This window comes from Physella acuta, unplaced genomic scaffold (assembly GCF_028476545.2).
Source record: "Physella acuta isolate Inbredline_101_S28 unplaced genomic scaffold, ASM2847654v3 ptg000178l, whole genome shotgun sequence".
Lineage (NCBI taxonomy): Eukaryota > Metazoa > Mollusca > Gastropoda > Physidae > Physella > Physella acuta.
The window spans coordinates 778,087-796,116 of record NW_026731697.1 but is presented as its reverse complement, the minus strand read 5'-3'; the positions used below and the strand labels follow the sequence as shown (position 1 = coordinate 796,116).

At 35.3% G+C, this 18,030-nt stretch overlaps 1 protein-coding gene across 1 annotated transcript; it reads left to right on the top strand.

Moving 5' to 3' along the window:
• The first annotated feature begins 1,371 nt into the window (after positions 1-1,371).
• On the top strand, positions 1,372-17,997 carry LOC131936467 (voltage-dependent calcium channel subunit alpha-2/delta-2). The gene is made up of 23 exons (XM_059293482.1): positions 1,372-1,466; positions 2,041-2,349; positions 2,529-2,678; positions 2,947-3,095; positions 3,337-3,489; positions 4,533-4,697; positions 5,150-5,278; positions 6,352-6,480; positions 6,854-6,975; positions 8,348-8,451; positions 8,791-9,044; positions 9,524-9,668; positions 10,002-10,151; positions 10,350-10,418; positions 10,530-10,722; positions 11,456-11,606; positions 11,999-12,154; positions 12,776-12,984; positions 13,376-13,571; positions 13,970-14,180; positions 14,601-14,739; positions 15,511-15,673; positions 16,104-17,997. Exons 2-23 carry the CDS (start codon positions 2,194-2,196, stop codon positions 16,300-16,302), a joined length of 3,492 nt encoding a protein of 1,163 aa, XP_059149465.1. The 5' UTR covers positions 1,372-1,466; positions 2,041-2,193; the 3' UTR covers positions 16,303-17,997.
• The last annotated feature ends 33 nt before the right edge of the window (positions 17,998-18,030 follow it).

The following is an 18,030-nucleotide window of genomic DNA, read 5'->3' as shown; positions in this document are numbered from 1 at the left end:
ACTCTTCTAGGAGAGACAACTCCAAAATCAAACAACTGCTGCCTTGTAAATGTAGGTTGTTCTCGGTTGGACAAAGGCTATGGAAGCAAATCCAAAAAGAAAAGTTGGCTGAAATTGGAGTCAACGGCCACAATGGCGCATAACCTTTTGACACGCATAATTGTTTTGGAGGTGATCCCTCCCAACACTAAAATTAAGAACGAAGAAGAAGAAAAAGAAAAAAAACCCTCTGACAAGCTATTTCTATTGAAATACTCTTGTATTTAAATATTTAAAAAATCAGCCTTACCCTTAGAAAGATCCTAATGTATTTAAAAACAATTTCAAGTAACACCAATGAGCATATGCAGTTCTCCAAGGGCAGCCGTTTCTTCAGGGAGTGAAGTCTACGTCTTCCACCTCTTGAGTGACTTCAATTACCAGAGAAGTTATATTAGCCGTCTGTTGGTTTTTTTTTTTTAAGTGGGTGGGGTGTAGTGATTGGGGAGGGGTTTGGTGATTGGAGAAGAGGGTTTGTGATTTAACTCATGTCATTTCTGATTGGATTTTTGAAATGCTACGCACGGACCATCTGTAGGGTCATTGGTCGTGTTTACTCTATCGGCAGTGTTTCCTCCAGATTTTTCTCTAAAAATTTCGGGGGAGGGGGCGGTGGGTTAAGGTAAAAGTAAAAATTTCTATATAAATTATATGGGGGCAGAGTTTCTTCCAGGCATCTCTTCGGGGGGGGGGGGCAAAGCCCCCCGAACAATTTTTACCGCCCCCCCCCCGAACGAAAGGAAATTTATATAATTTATATAGAAAATATATACTTTTAACAGTGTCCGCCCCCCCCCCCCCCCGAAGAAAGTTTACCGCCCCCCGAAGATTTCAAGTGCCCCCCCCCCCCCCGGAGAAAAAAGTCTGGAAGAAACACTGTATGGGGGGTTGGGGGAGGGAGGGGGATGTGAGGAAGGGGAGATGGGCGGGAGGGTAGTAGGCAGTCTAGTGGGTAGTGAGTATTTTAGTGGGTAATCTAGTGGGTAGTCTAATAGGTAATCTAGTGGGCAGTCTAGTAGTTAGTCTAATTAAGCCTAAAGAGAGAAAAAAACAGTAATAGTGTGACAACTGCATACAACCTTGATTCTAGAATCTATTGATAAATATAGATTTTAGAGGACCATTCAAGGTAAAAAAAGAAAACTCAACATTAATGTGTGAAGTGCAATCGTAAACTCAGACGAAATATTAAAATGGCTTGATATTAAATAGATTTATCTTAGGTCCTCTATTAAACATTTTCAAAAGTTTTTTTTATAAAATATTAAATTTAAAAAACATTTGTTTCGCTAGTTTTAAAATTATATAATTTGAAAAATTTAGTAAACAATATGGCTGCCACCATCATTATCATTTCTGCAAGTGTAACAATAAAAAATTGGAAATCAATACTTACTACTTAGGTGCCAATTCTGAACATTATACAGGTCAGCATTACTTAAGAATATTAAAAGGGTAGATCTAGTCTATTTTATTTTTATTATTCGTACCATAATGTCTAGCCACCAAATGGACTAAAAAAAAGGAAAAAGGCGACTAAACTTCACTAAACACTAAGAAAGTTAAGTTAGTAAAGGCAGAAGGACCACCACCAGTTTTTACAGTTTCTAGAAAACATTCTTCGTACTGCTCTGCTAATGGAATGGAGTACTCACTTTGAGTCACTACTCACTTGTCTCAAGTACTAGAATCTACTTACTAGTCAACTGCCAAACTGTGATGTTTCATGTCATGATAACAAATCGTTCGGTGGTACAGCAACGGATTTAGTTTTGTTTTGAAGTATCTAGCTAGAATATCTATTATTAATTATTATCTATCATTCTAGTACTAATATTTTTTATAGTAAGATACTTTATTGACGAATCATAAACCCAAGTCAACATTAATAATATTATTTCATTACTAGATTTTATTATAGTTTTAAAGGCTATGCTTAGATTTGATAATACAAGTGGAAAGGGTTGCTTAATGTTTCTTTAAATATTTTTTTCTCCCCAGGTTAATGATGTGCTTGCTCTCATTAGATGTTCCATCATAACAATGCAGAGATATACAAGCATGATCCAGTTTTGTTCATGTTTTTTTAAATTGATTATTTGTGTTTCATTTATAATGAAAATTTGAGCTGAATGTACTAAATCAAAAATAGAAATGTTTAAAAAGGAGATCCTTTTGGTCTTTCTCCTGTTCTGCTCTTCAGTAAAGTTTTATACACATGCTACTCATGGAGAGGAAGCCCATGAAATTGGAACTCTTGCTGGCGATGTTCAGAATTGGGCCATGTTGATACAGAATTACATTTTACAGGTAGGACATGATTTTTAAAAAAGTAACACTTGATACATTTAATTTAGAAAATGATGTTTGAGGTGTGAATAATTTCAATTAATCTATCTGCCCCAACACGAAAGTTACACTAGAATTTATTGGGTAAACACAGAGAGAATTTTATTGTAATACTGGTTTGCTTTGATTTCTTCAACAAGTTGGCTAATGATGGCATTATGAGAGATTCTACCCAAAGTTACCTGGATCAGGCCACATACAAACAAGAAACCAAAGAGGGCACTGATTTGGTCAAGCTCGTTAATGATAGCCTGGGAGAATATTTCAGGAAGAAAACTGCAGCAGCAACTGTAAGTTTAAAAAAGTACATATGCTACTCTCATGTGATCAAAATAGGTGTTGAGTGAGCAAGAGCAGTAAAGACTAGCTTCTAGTTGACAGACATAGTGGGTAAGAGTAAGCAGAATCAGGATATAAAAGTAAAAAAGTGGAGCAACAGTGATTTATTTATTTCTTAACAACAGATTGGGAAAAACTAAATTTTTATAATGTAATTTAGTGTTGGATTAGCAATAGAGATTACCATCAGATGGGAAAACTTAGTTCTTACACTTTCAGGCACTTGTGGAAAAAGTTCGCGAGCTCTATGACGAGTACTATGAAAGAAACCAGAGCACCAATGTCAAAACTTTAAATGACCTGCCTGATGACACCTACTATGAATCTGACATCCCTGATAAGCTACCAAAGGATTTGGTGTTTAGTCCGTAAGTTGAACCATTCTGGACTTTGCTGTTTTTTTTTTTTAAATTAATAATTTAGCTATATATGAATTAATTATTCTTAAGAAAATTCTGTGATTTATTGTTACATTACTTTGTAATGTGCTGTACTAATTTTCTTTAATAAATCATTAAAAAATATCCACAAAAAAATAAGTTTGTCATTGACACTGAATGTATTTGTATCTCATTTACCAAGCAAATTACTGATTCAAATTTTTATCAGATACTTCCGTCAAAAAGTCAGCAAGCTCAACTCCACAATAAAAATAGCTGATGAAGTACCAAGAGATGATCCATATGTTATTGATACTATCCTTTTCACTAGAAAGCTTGAAGAGACATTTCTCCGCAATGCAGCAAAGGATCCTCTACTTAGGTATTATAAACCTGATGAAACTAGTTTATGTTGCCTGGGGTAGTTGGTGTTATAAACCAGATCATTTATGTTGTCTGAGGTGGTTAAGGTAAATCCTAATGAACAATACATTTTCTATGAAAATAATTTCTTGGAACAATCAGTTGACTAACCTCCACATATATATATTTTTTTGAGCTCAGCATGTCAATGATCCATCATCAGATAAAGACAAGCAACATTTTAAAATTCCAAATCTCAGTATAATGTTTTTTTATAATACTGTATTTAAAATTTAAAATTTCCTAATCTTAGTAAAAAATATAGCAAGTTTTATAGGTTTGTTAAAAATCTCTTTGGCAGAACAATTATTAGGGGCTAATGAAATTATCCATATATTTACAGATAATTTTTCTCTGTCACTGTTTGGTGGGTTTTATTGACAGGTTAGGCTCAAGCCATTTGACTCAGACTTACACACAAATAAATTCATTTGGTACCTTGATATCCCATGCAGTCTCTTAATGTCAGATCTGATTGATGAGACTGCATTTATCTTACTCAATCATACTTAATTTTAATTAGCATAATTAAAACAAATGTAAATACATATTTTGAAGATCATATAAATATCATGTACTTACTGCAGTTACACATACATTTAGGAAACTGATTTTAAAGAGTTTATTTTGAAAAACAAAATTCACTTAAATGCATCAATTTTATTGCATTCATAAAAAAATAAATAAGCTAAGAAATTATTGCTAAATAAAGTGAATATGACAACAACAGGACAGACAGCTAAAGAAACTATTAGTTTTTGCCTGAGATTTTCAGCATCAGAAAGAATATAGTCACATGATAACAGTTTGTTATTTTTAGGCATTGTGCAGATATATATTTTTATTTTGTTTATGCAAAGAATAAAAAGCAGAAATGTTGAAGTAACTTTGTGTATTCTTAAGGCCCTCAATATGTTTGTAATAATAACATGTTTATTTGTACTGTTTTCATCATACAATTGCAATAGTGTGTAAAAAGTGATGATAAATTTTCCAAACTAGGTGGCAGTACTTCGGCTCAGTGACTGGTGTGACAAGATTATTCCCTGGTCGCGAGTGGTCAAACAATTTTGCAGGTTTCTATGACGATTACGATCCTAGAGTCCGACCCTGGTACATCCAGGCCACCAGTGGACCAAAGGATGTCATCATTATCTTGGACTGCAGGTTAGTAGAACTGGATTTTTTTCTGATCAAAACACTTTCATGTCATGTAAGGGAAACAACTCAGCAACAAAAATTAGGTTGTCTCATTGTGTAGAAGGTTCATATTAAATCTTTGAATTAATTGAAACACAAGTAACACTTAATTTAAATGTTAAGCTTTTTTTTTTTTTGCAACATTATTGAACTTGAATATATTACGCTCTTGAAACGCTTGTATGTTTAGTTTGAATTTGAAAAATTTGTGGATTCATTGTTCCAATAACTGACTTTTTTGCAAAGGCAAAAAAAATCAAACAGATCTTGTATCTAACTCAGTGTATACCAAAAGAATATCAAACAGATCTTGTATTTAACTCAGCTATTGAATGAAAATGTAATACATTTGAAGTATATTTATAAATAGCAATTGGATTAATGATTGAGCTGTTAGTTAATTATTTATTCTCTTATAGCTTGTCCATGGTTGGCGAGAAATTCTCCATAGCCAAGGCAGTTGCAAAAACTGTGATCAACACTTTAACGAAACAAGATTACGTCAATGTCATCTGTGCCAGGAACAGTCACTGGAACGAAGTGGGGAAGTAAGTTCTGTTCAGGTCACACTATTTCTGCTGTTTTCATTTCCCACACAAGTCATTAAACATAATTAACCTGTTATCATTTACCAATTTTTCGAACATTGTCAGAAGAGAAAAAAGGACAGATTATTTATATAAAGGTTAAAGATTCCAGTTGTAAGTCATTAACAGTTGGCATTATTATGATACTATTTGTTGACAGTTGGCACTATCATGACACTATTTGTTGACAGTTGGCACTATTATGACACTATTTGTTGACAGTTGGCACTATTATGACACTATTTGTTGACAGTTGGCATTATTATGACACTATTTGTTGACAGTTGGCACTATTATGACACTATTTGTTGACAGTTGGCACTATTATGACACTATTTGTTGACAGTTGGCACTATTATGACACTATTTGTTGACAGTTGGCACTATTATGACACTATTTGTTGACACTTGGCACTATTATGACACTATTTGTTGACAGTTGGCACTATTATGACACTATTTGTTGACAGTTGGCACTATTATGACACTATTTGTTGACAGTTGGCACTATTATGACACTATTTGTTGACAGTTGGCACTATTAAGACACTATTTGTTGACAGTTGGCACTATTATGACACTATTTGTTGACAGTTGGCACTATTATGACACTATTTGTTGACAGTTGGCACTATTATGACACTATTTGTTGACAGTTGGCACTATTATGACACTATTTGTTGACATTTGGCACTATTATGACAATTTATCTTGACAGGTGGCACTATTATGACAATTTATCTTGACAGGTGGCACTATTATGACACTATTTGTTGACAGTTGGCACAATTATGACACTATTTGTTGACAGTTGGCACTATTATGACAATTTATCTTGACAGGTGGCACTATTATGACAATTTATCTTGACAGGTGGCACTATTATGACAATTTATCTTGACAGGTGGCACTACTATGACACAATTTATCTTTACAGGTGGCACTACTAAGACACAATTTATGTTGACAGGTGGCACTACTATGACACAATTTATCTTGACAGATGGAACTACTATGACACTATTTGTTGACAGGTGGCACTATTATGACACAACAGTACTGAGCTGTCAGGAACAGAGGATGGTCCCAGCAACAAATGCACATCGCAAAGATTTGATAGAAAAAATTGACAAACTCAAAGCAGGGGGGACAACTGAGCTGGAGTAAGTTTCTGTCTAACTTTTTCGTAGGAATCGCGTTTAGCTTAATTCAGAGAATTTTTTTTTTATACAGAAAAATTTTCATATTGCTGTGTCAGGTATTGAGAGATTTGTTATTACTGTTATGAATAATGAAAGTTTTGTTATTACAGAAAAGATTATGAAAGTTTTAATTTTACAGGAAAGATTATGAACATGTTTGATTTTACAGGAAAAATTATAAAAGTTTAGATATAAAATGAAAGATTTTGAATTTGCAGGAAAGATTATGAAAGTATTGATATTATGTGAAAGATTATGAAAGTTTTGATATAACATAAAAGATTATGAAAGTTTTGTTATTACATGAAAGATTATGAAGGTTTTGATATTACAGGAAAGGATATGATAGAGCTTTTGACCTTCTGAGAAGTGTGCCTAGAACAGGTTGTCAGTCCATCATTGTGTTTGCTACAGACGGGAAGGATACAGATGGTGAGGATGTCAGGTGTGGTCCAGGTGAGTCTTGTGAGGATGTCAGGTGTGGTCCAGGTGAGTCTTGTGAGGATGTCAGGTGTGGGCCAGGTGAGTCTTGTGAGGATGTCAGGTGTGGGCCAGGTGAGTCTTGTGAGGATGTCAGGTGTGGTCCAGGTGAGTCTTGTGAAGGATACAGATGGTGAGGATGTCAGGTGTGGTCCAGGTGAGTCTTGTGAGGATGTCAGGTGTGGGCCAGGTGAGTGAAGGATACAGATGGTGAGGATGTCAGGTGTGGGCCAGGTGAGTCTTGTGAAGGACACAGATGGTGAGGATGTCTGGTGTGGGCCAGGTGAGTCTTGTGAAGGATACAGATGGTGAGGATGTCAGGTGTGGGCCAGGTGAGTCTTGTGAGGATGTCAGGTGGGGGCCAGGTGAGTCTTGTGAAGGATACAGATGGTTAGGATGTCAGGTGTGGGCCAGGTGAGTCTTGTGAAGGACACAGATGGTTAGGATGTCAGGTGTGGGCCAGGTGAGTCTTGTGAGGATGTCAGGTGTGGGCCAGGTGAGTCTTGTGAGGATGTCAGGTGTGGGCCAGGTGAGTCTTGTGAGGATACAGATGGTGAGGATGTCAGGTGTGGGCCAGGTGAGTCTTGTGAAGGACACAGATGGTGAGGATGTCAGGTGTGGGCCAGGTGAGTCTTGTGAGGATACAGATGGTGAGGATGTCAGGTGTGGTCCAGGTGAGTCTTGTGAAGGACACAGATGGTGAGGATGTCAGATGTGGACCAGGTGAGTCTTGTGAGGATGTCAGGTGTGGGCCAGGTGAGTCTTGTGAAGGACACAGATGGTGAGGATGTCAGGTGTGGGCCAGGTGAGTCTTGTGAAGGATACAGATGGTGAGGATGTCAGGTGTGGGCCAGGTGAGTCTTGTGAAGGATGTCAGGTGTGGGCCAGGTGAGCCTTGTCGTCTGTCTGAGACTTTAAAACCTCAGTCAAAAGCAGTTATTGGAGACAATGATTTTTTTCGGGGCTATTGGGTTGGTCCCTCTGGTTCTGGTAGGAGCATGTAGGCAAGGGGCTTGCAATAAAAAAAATTGTTGCACTCCTGACCTGAGGAGTTGGGGTGAGCCGCACTTGCATTTTCAAAATCTATTTTAAAAATAGAATTTTAGCAGCAATTTTGCATCTTTTTGAAGTTACTTTATGTAATTGTAATGAAAATTAATTAATGAATCTAATAGTGACCAGGATTTGCTAAAGTATTCAGTATTAAAGTTTTAAAAAATGTTTTCGACTAAATCATCTTAGCTAGCACATACCAAACACTATATTAATTACTATTTCATTGTTTATGAAAACAACATTATCTATGTTCAAAAACTTTTTGGGTCTTAAACAACTTGACACATTTCAGGCTACTACACACGTAGTGGGTACGTGCCTGGACCCATATGCAAGTATAACTTTACGTCCGTCTACAACGTTGCTATGGAAAAAAACAAATACCTTCTACCTAATGTAAGATTGTTACTGCATTTTCAAACTATTTTAATTATTTATTTTATATTTTAGTTTATTTTAGTTAAATTTTTCAGTTGTAGTTTAGTTTATCTTATGTTTAAACTTTTTATTTTTAGTTGTAGTTTACTTTACAAGACAGAGTTTAAACTTTTTAGTTGTAGTTAAGTTTACAACTTTTATTTAAAGTTTTTAGTTGTAGTTTAGTTTACAAAATACCAGCGGGCATGGCTTAGTTCAAACTTGGCCCATGCTTCGTCCACAAATTTTGTTTCTATATTTCTGTATTTTTGTTTCACTACACAGTCTTCATCAGGGGGATCCTTCGCTTTTCCACAGGCGAGAATCTTTAGTTACCTGATTGTGGAGGATGCCGAGATGTTCCCGGGGACGCTGGCCTGCGACCACAATGGCAGCCTGCTGAAGCTGCTGACCGGGGAGAATCTCATCACCCAGATGTCCAACTACTTTGAGTTCCTGTCTGCCATGGCTGTGACAGGCACCACTTTATGGACCTCTCCGTACCTGGACTCGTGGGGGTTAGGGTTAATGATAACCCACGCTGTGCCTGTCATCAGCAACAAAACTGGAAAGTATGTTCAAACTTTGTAGATCAACATCTGAGTGCTAATTAAAACTATATCACATATAAAAAAATGTCTGGAAAGTATGTTCAAACTTTATAGATCAACATCTAAGTGCTAATTAAAATCATATCACATATACAAAAATATCTGGAAAGTATGTTCAAACTTTATAGATCAACATCTGAGTGGTAATCAAAACCATATCACATATAAAAAAATGTCCTTCTTTATGGCAATAATATTTGTTAAATACTATTAATTTATAATTTTGCACATTATATTTATTAGCCTCAGCTACAATTTAGTTATCAAGTTTGTAGAAAATAAAAGTTTATTTTTCTGTTGCCCATTATCATAACCACTTATATCTTTGTATAATTTAGAAAGATCCACCTAAATTTTATGAGAACAGCTTACTTGTTTGAAAGACTACCAAAATGTTTTAGTTACCAAAATATTGATGGAACTTTATTTTTGGCACCAAGGTATATAGGGGTGGTAGGTGTGGATGCTACACTGGATGAGATTGAGAACTTTCTGACAAAACACCAGTGGGGATCTGTCTACTCATTTCTTATCAACTCAAAAGCTGGCGTCGTCTTCCATCCAAGGCTGAAACCAAGTGCTAAGGTTTGGCATACAAAATTTAAAATTGGCTCTTTTAGTGTCATGGTTTAATTTTGTTTTACATATTCTTTAGTCAGACAAGCCAAGTGCTAAGTTTTGACGAAAAAATAGTTTCACAAATATATTTAAAATTTAAAAAACTTTTCTTTAAAACATTTTTGAATTTTTAATATCCATTTTTTAAAACATTTTTTTTTTTCTAGATTTCAGTTTATGAAAATTATTGCTCAGCAGTTTTATATATTACTCAGATTATGTCTACATACAATATTTGAAAGCTGGTATATTTCAAGAATTTGTGCTCATTATTTTTACTTCTCTTTCTCTATCTCTCAGTTGCTTGAAGATCCCATCTATATTCCTATCTCTGGGCTGGAGCAAGATAAAGATGGCAGGCCATCAGAGTTTTCTGAGATTGAAGATGCCATGTTGCAAGGTTTATCTGGCCAGAAAGTCATCAACAAGGCCAGGGATGGAAAAACTAGAGTATGCATGCAAACATGTTCATCTTTTATTTTTTAGTAACTTTAAATATTACTATCTAGAAAAGTGGGAGCTTGCCAGTACTTGCCAACTTTTGTTTTCTAGTTATAAAATTTACAAATAAATCATTCCTTGTAAATAGAATATTGAAGAGTCAATTAAAAAAAATTGCTTTCTATCTTTCTATCAATTACTTTTCAGACTTACTACTATGGTTCAATCAAAGGCACAGAGTATTCATTTGCCTTCAGCCTGGCCAGCGAAGATATGGTAAAAATTTGCTTTAAAACCCAAATAACAGAAACATAGTCTTCCTTTAACTTGATTTACAAATAGACAGCATGGTTTTATATTTAACATTTTGTTTTTAATTGACAACAGGCATTTCGGCGGTCTCAGGAACCAGTAGATCGTTCAAAGATTGGGGACAGCTATTACAACCTGCTAAAAATGTATAGCTCTCCTCTGTTGAAGGAGAAGCTGAAGGGCGTGTACGACATGATTGATGTCAGGGAGAACGATGAGAAGTACCCAGGGCTACGGGTCTCCTACAAGCATTCCACCATTTTCTTAGGTAAGTCCTATTGATAATATTTTAAACAATTGTTTTCTGCGTTTTTTTACTGGTCTCTTCTCTAGAAAATATTTTAAACAGTTTTTTGTCTGGGTTTTTTTGTCTATTCTCTAGAAAATATTTTAAACAGTTTTTTGTCTGGGTTTTTTTGTCTATTCTCTAGAAAATATTTTAAACAATTGTTTTCTGGGATGTTCTCTAGAAAATATTTTAAGCAGTTTTTTGGTTAGTTTTTTTTCGTCTATTCTCTAGAAAATATTTATTTAATAAATTTTTAATAAATATAATAAATTAGATTTTTAGTTTAAGAAGCCAAAATTTTATTTGAAAAATCATGTTTGTCTTGAGGTTAAAGTTGAAAGTTTGTTAATCTTATATCTTGTATTTCTAGCCTCCCAAAGCACTGTGACTAAAAAAAATGTATGTTTTGTGTTTGTAGCCCCACAGAGTCACTGTGACTAAAAAAAAATGTATATCTTGTGTTTGTAACACTGCAGAGTTGCAGTGACTAAAAAAAAATGTATATCTTGTGTTTGTAACACTGCAGAGTTGCAGTGACTAAAAAAATGTATATCTTGTGTTTGTAACACTGCAGAGTTGCAGTGACTAAAAAAAATGTATATCTTGTGTTTGTAACACTGCAGAGTTGCAGTGACTAAAAAAAATGTATATCTTGTGTTTGTAACACTGCAGAGTTGCAGTGACTAAAAAAATTTATATCTTGTGTTTGTAGCCCCACAGAGTCACTGTGACCCTATCAGATACTCATACAATGACAGTCTTGAAGAGAAAACATTAGAAGCCCATCTGTGGATCAATGGACATGACAAGGACGAGGGATGCGAAGATGACAACAGTGGTCAGATGTTCAACAAAGGGATCAGGTACACTTTGTTCTAGTCACCATGTTGTTTCTTCCATTGCCAGTATCATCATTACATTAATTAACAGAAGACCTTTTTTCTGATAATACTGGTTTTTATCCCATTATAAAATATCCCATAGTAGATATATTGTCTTAAAGTCTTCATGTTAGTACTGTTTATCCCTTAAGTTATGTCATTATAACCTACCCTTTAGTAGATATATTGTCTTAAAGTCTTCATGTTGTCACTGTTTATCCCTTAAGTTATGTCATTATAACCTACCCTTTAGTAGATATATTGTCTTAAAGTCTTCATGTTGTCACTGTTTATCCCTTAAGTTATGTCATTATAACCTACCCTGTAGTAGATATATTGTGGTTGAGTTTTGAATTAGCTGCACATTATTCCAGAGCTGATGTCCTCATCACCTACCCTATAGAAGATATCTGGAAAAAACGCAACTTTGAGTCACTTGACCAGGTCAAGTGGACTAATGTTGGTTTAAGAAGTGGAGTGTTCCGCACCTACCCTGGTCATCGGTCAACCAGAAATTATGACCCCACTCAGTAAGTTCAACTTTGTAAATTAAGAGGACAGATTAGTTTTATCTCTGTTATTATTGTTACATTTTCCCAACCAGCGCAAGATATCTAGCATAGTTGTGTGGACTCCGAGACTTTCTTTGGGCTTGTATTCAGTACTTTGTTTGAGGCTTTAGTGTTAGCCATCAAGCACTGTAGAACTAGACATCACAGTTAACATAACTTATCATGGTGCTGACTGCAACATCCCTTCATATCCAGCAGTCACAGAAAGGTTTTGTGGCCTCTGGACCACAAAAAAAAATATTTTAATAACATAATATTAATAGTTAAGGTGTGGCCTAGCGGTAGAGCGCAAGACTGCTAATCCGTAAGTCTTGAGTTCAAATCCGGATACAATAGAACGTCCCAAGTCCACCCACCTCTGATGGGTACCAAACTCATGTTAGGCAAAGTAAAGGTGGCTGGGCATAGTACTGACCATATTATACCTTCATATGTTGAGGTAACAGAAACAGGTGAATTCTACTTCAGTTGCCCTATGGACTGTCAGGTTGGAAAAGGGAACTTTACTTTATTAAATAGTTAAACAATATATTTATTTAAAGAAAATTCAGTGTTTTGTTACTTGGTTCCCACTAATAGACGACCTTGGTACAAGCGCACAAGCTCCGCCCCCCACAAGACATCTGTGTCGACACCATACATGGACTCAGCTGGAGTGGGTAAAATTAACACAATATCTCAAGCTGTGTTTGAAGGGATGACTCCTAAAGAAGACAAAGATTGTAACATCACCCATGGAAAGCTGATGGGAGGCTGTCCTTGTTCAGTGGACTCAGATTGTTACATTAGTAGGTTCTTTTTATAAAAGTTTTTTGAATGCAATTTTGTTGTTGAGTAGGTTTTTAAAACAATATTTGGATGTTTATTTATTGAAAGTAGGTTTTTAAAAAAAAAAAAATTTAATGATGCATTGCTGATAATAGTTCAATGCTGCTGTATGAATGGGGGGCAGTAATGTGGAATATGTATGGCATAGATCCACTGAAACACTCATTATATTAGTGTAGTTTAAAAATAATAAAAAAATCATAATTACTGTGTCAATTTACAATTCTTCAATGCTGTTGTGCTGGGTTAAAAGTTTTAAATTTTTCTCACCCCAATTCTCCCCCCCCCCCTGAAAATAAATCAAAACTTTTTAAAGCTTGAATAATTAAATTGTTTTTAATTTTGTAACAGAGGTTTGCTATTTGAGCTCAGCCAACCCAGACAGAAGGAGGTGCGCCACAGAGAGAGTGGAGGGTGTGACAGGCTTGGATATTTTGTACGATGACTTCCAGAAGAAGTCCCTTGAGAGCATGCAAGCATCAGATTTCACAAAGTCCTGTGGTCAGAATTACACCTGTCGTAATGGTGAACCAAACTGTCAGACAAGGTAAACTGAGGGCTATTTAACCCTATCCAGAACCTAAACTAAACTAACCTTAAGAATTAGAAACATATAGAATCCTATGCTTTTTTTTCTCTTGCATTGCTGTACTATTTATCACATACAGCATTTGGTACTTGTCACATTTTTGTGTTTCACCACTGATGATTTTAGCCACCTCCCTCAGGCAATCACTACATACAAGTAGCTGTTGTTCTCAAGAAAATGGTTTACAGTTTTACAAATGAATATAATGTCCCAAGCATCAACTTAATTTTTTTAACTAAGTTATCAATTAGTTGTTTCTTTTAAAAAGTTTTACAGTATTGGCCAATGGTTATACTCTCCTAGCCCCCCCTCCCTCGTTGATAAGACTTGCTTATGTTATTGTCCTGTTGCCCCAGGTGCTACCTGTTTGATTCATCAGCGTACCTGGTCATGGACCCAGATTTCCTGACCGCCAACGCCCTGGACGAGTCCCAGTACCAGTCAGTGACACTGGGCCGCAAGGAAGGGGAGGTGATGAAACATTTGGTTTACAAGCACAAGTTTTTCATACGGGAGGAGTCCATTGACTTCCAAGGCTCTTGTCGTATTTCAGCTGAACAACCCAAGGTCAGTTATTTTAATTAATTAATTAATTAATTTTTGTTCTATTGACTTCTCTAAGGATAAATTATTTGATGTTACTAAATAAATATTATAATAATTAAATAAAAATTATTGAATATTTTGATGTGTGTTCATATCTTGCCCCAAGCTATCAACACATTTGGGACTAGACTTACTATGGCAGTGGGAAAATTTATATTAATGATTTTTAAAGTGCAATAGGTAACAATAAAAAGATAAATTAAAATACAAATACATTATTATTAAAATATTATTGTTAAATATTATTGTTTAAAAAATGTTTTATTTAATCTTGTGCTGTAACATTAACTAATTAAGTAATTTTAAAATTGTTTAAAAACATTTTGGTTCACCTCCATATGTGACCCAACAGCTGTCTGTAATGTTTACTGCTGGTTGCAGGTGACCCTAGATGGCCTACCCCAGACACCAGAGGACACAGATGACTACTACAAGAACCGAGGAAAAATCCCCAAATTTTACAACGACTTTGGCTGTATACAGGATGTTGTTAGCTACAAGACAAATGACTCACAGTTAGGTGGGTCACACTCTTTCACATTTACTTTCTCCAACACAGAATCTTATGCTCAAACATGTTTTATTAGTTACAGAAATGTAGATCAATGCAGGATGCATCTAATATACTTAGTAATCCGTGCACTGAATTGCTGCATTTGTTTTTTTTCTTTTTCTGAAGAATACCTAATATCATTGTCAGTTATAAAGCTAATTTATTGAGGATTTTTTAGTACTTTCAAAATATTTTTTTTTTTGTACCACTGTGCTGTTGATGTTATTTTTAATCTTTAAATAAATTTCTTGTGAAGTCCTTAATATTAACAGTGTGAACAGCATAGTGAAAACTCATTCTTTTAATTAAAAATGCATACCCCCCCTACTCCTGCACCCAGTTATAGTAAACCCACAGCTTTAAACTCAAGTGAAAATTGAAATTTTGATAACTCATGTTCTGCCACACTATGTACTCTGCCTCTCTCCCTGCACTAATTCCCCCATACTCACCTGTATTCTGCCACCCCTCCCTGCACTATATCCCCCATACTCACCTGTATTCTCACCCCCCTCCTTGCATTATATCCCCCATACTCACCTGTATTCTCACCCCCTCCCTGCATTGTATCCCCCATACTCACCTGTATTCTCACCCCCCTCCCAGCACTACATCCCCCATACTCACATGTATTCTCACCCCCCTCCCTGCCTTATATCCCCCATACTCACCTGTATTCTCACCCCCCCTCCCAGCACTACATCCCCCATTCTCACCTGTACTCAAACTCTCCCCTAGGCCCCAGTGGGATGATCACAGGTAATGTCTCTGGACCATGCATGTCAGGTTTGTATTATGTGACAGCCTTGCCCCAGACCAACCTGTATCTGCTGGTCATTGAAGATTGGCTGGTTTACAAGCAGACCCTGTTCTACAACTTCCACTGTAAGATCACACGCAGGTAAAACACATTGCTTCCTAGTTTTGTTTTGTTTCACCTACCTACTGTTTTAATTTTTATTTTTCTGAAAATCTATCAAATAATCTTAATTTAAACATATTAACAACACTGATAAAAATATGAATTTATAAGTTTTTTTAACACAGCTTTTACACTTGCCATTTGTATACTACGCATGTAAATGTGGTGTAGTAGGAAGGCATAAGCTCAGGTTTATTTTAAATTGAGGGGGAGTGTCTAGTTTTTAGCTTTGTAATTAAATTATCTCCAAAATTTTATAATTTGCTAGTTACAGCCCTGTAAGTAAATTATCTCCAACATTTTGTATTGGTGGAACATAAACCGAATAATTTTTGGTATTTGTGGAGCATAAACTGAATAATTTTTTTTATTTGTGGAACATAAACCTAATAACTTTTTATCCTGCTAGTGTGGTCAACAGTGGAGCCTATCGTATCATCAACGGAACCTGCGCCCACGAGGACACTTCAGAGAGCACGTTACGTGACCAGGGAAGATGCCCCCTTATGAACGATGTCCCACTCAAATGTCAATTTAATAGCGTTGCACTTCTCTTTTCTGATGTATCATTGTTTATAGCTGCATTTATCCTCTTGTATACAGTTTAAAATTGACTACATTAATTTAATGATAATGTTTTTAATTACTGCAAAGAGGTGTGTAGTTAGATTTATAAATTTCTATAGAGAGATATTAATAACAACTACTTAACTTTGTTGTATGTAATTCAGAGATGAGCTACAATTGTGTAATTTGTTTTTTACGCCAAAACCTGATGTTCTTGTTAGGTAAGCAACGAACATGTACTGTACCTGTATGGAACAAAAAAAAGATATTTGAATCAGCTACCTGTTGTTGACATTGTAAAGAAAACATTGACAAGTTAAAATAACATTGGCCCTACTTAATTCATATCGTTTTGATAACAGTATATTGTATTAAATGTCATGAGACTGTCAATTTTTAGTTAAAATATTTTGATAGATTACCATTTATAAGTACAGTGTAACCCATAATCTTTGTCAGGAGTTATTTCAAAATGGGGGTCATCATAAGTCCACTCATACGAACATGTAAACCAGTTTTGGTTGAACGAGACACCAAATAATTTTTTAGTGTATTGTACTATTATACTCCAATTGGAAGATGTTTACTTTAGTTACTAGATTTGAATATTATTTCATTGGTGTGGAAGTGTGTGGTTGCTGTTTTTAAATTAATTGGATGAGATCATAAATTTCATCCATGTCTGCTGAATAAGTGAATGAAACTGCTTGGACTACTGCATTATCAAATTGGGCTGGATCCAAATTTTCTTTTTACAATTATCTATTTAATTTTCTGGCCAGTAGGCATGGCATTATTTTATGTGTGCAATAATTTTTTAAATAGTGCAATAGTTTTTTATGGTATTGGTAGCAAATGTGTTCTGATTCACACCAAAGATAATTTTTTTGACTGAAGCAGCACCAAGTTCACTAATGATTAAATCAATTAGTTCATGTTACTGTAATTAAACCAATTAATTCACGTTACCTTGATTAAACCAATTAGTTTGTTGCACTAGATGACACGCAATAGAATTGATGTTCCCTGTACATAAGTAGCATACCCTACCTGTCACAAACGTTTAGTGCAGTCTTCCACTTCAATTGTCACAGCGAACCATTCCCTCATGCACAGGTTTATACTTAGACATTTCTCATTCCTGTTCAAACATTCCTGCGCATATAAGGCATTCAATCTGCACACAATTTTTCACAAGGATCTCACGGTGCCATTTGCATCAAGTTTTTGAAAATATTTTTTCAGTTCCAACTTTTTGGTTGTATACAAATTTTTAAAACCTGTGTGATATTTTGATTTATGATATTGATGTAACACATTTAAGTATTATTTACACCATTTTTTAGTGTTGTATATACACTTTTTCATTGTGAATCAGCATTTGTAAGAAATTACAAATCTTGCAGGCAATCATAATAATTTAAACAAAGCAAAATTGTGCATCTTAATCCAACTGGAATATTTACTATATAATCCTATTGCTTGTCGATAAATTAACTTAATAGGAACATGGTAAGTATTTTAAACATTCCTGTTTGTATATGCTTTTAGTGTGGGTGTGTCTAGTCTCCCTACCATCAATGTCTTGTTAGATGAAGATACTCACTAAAGGGGTGAAACTTGTTCCTGTAAACATCGATATATGTCAAACTGGCATTTGTATGGTCTAGATTTGATGTTTGTTATAGGTGGCCAACATCACAGTTTTATTGTATGTGGTTGACAGTTTTTGAATAAAATGTCTTTCACATGTGCTGTGTTCAGTATTT

Bases quoted from the DNA above. Each gene is read 5' to 3' on its own strand.
- LOC131936467 (XM_059293482.1), top strand. From the start codon at position 2,194: ATGTTTAAAAAGGAGATCCTTTTGGTCTTTCTCCTGTTCTGCTCTTCA. The intron at 2,679-2,946 runs GTAAGTTTAAAA...TTACACTTTCAG, and splicing joins AGAAAACTGCAGCAGCAACT to GCACTTGTGGAAAAAGTTCG. The intron at 11,607-11,998 runs GTACACTTTGTT...ACATTATTCCAG, and splicing joins ATGTTCAACAAAGGGATCAG to AGCTGATGTCCTCATCACCT.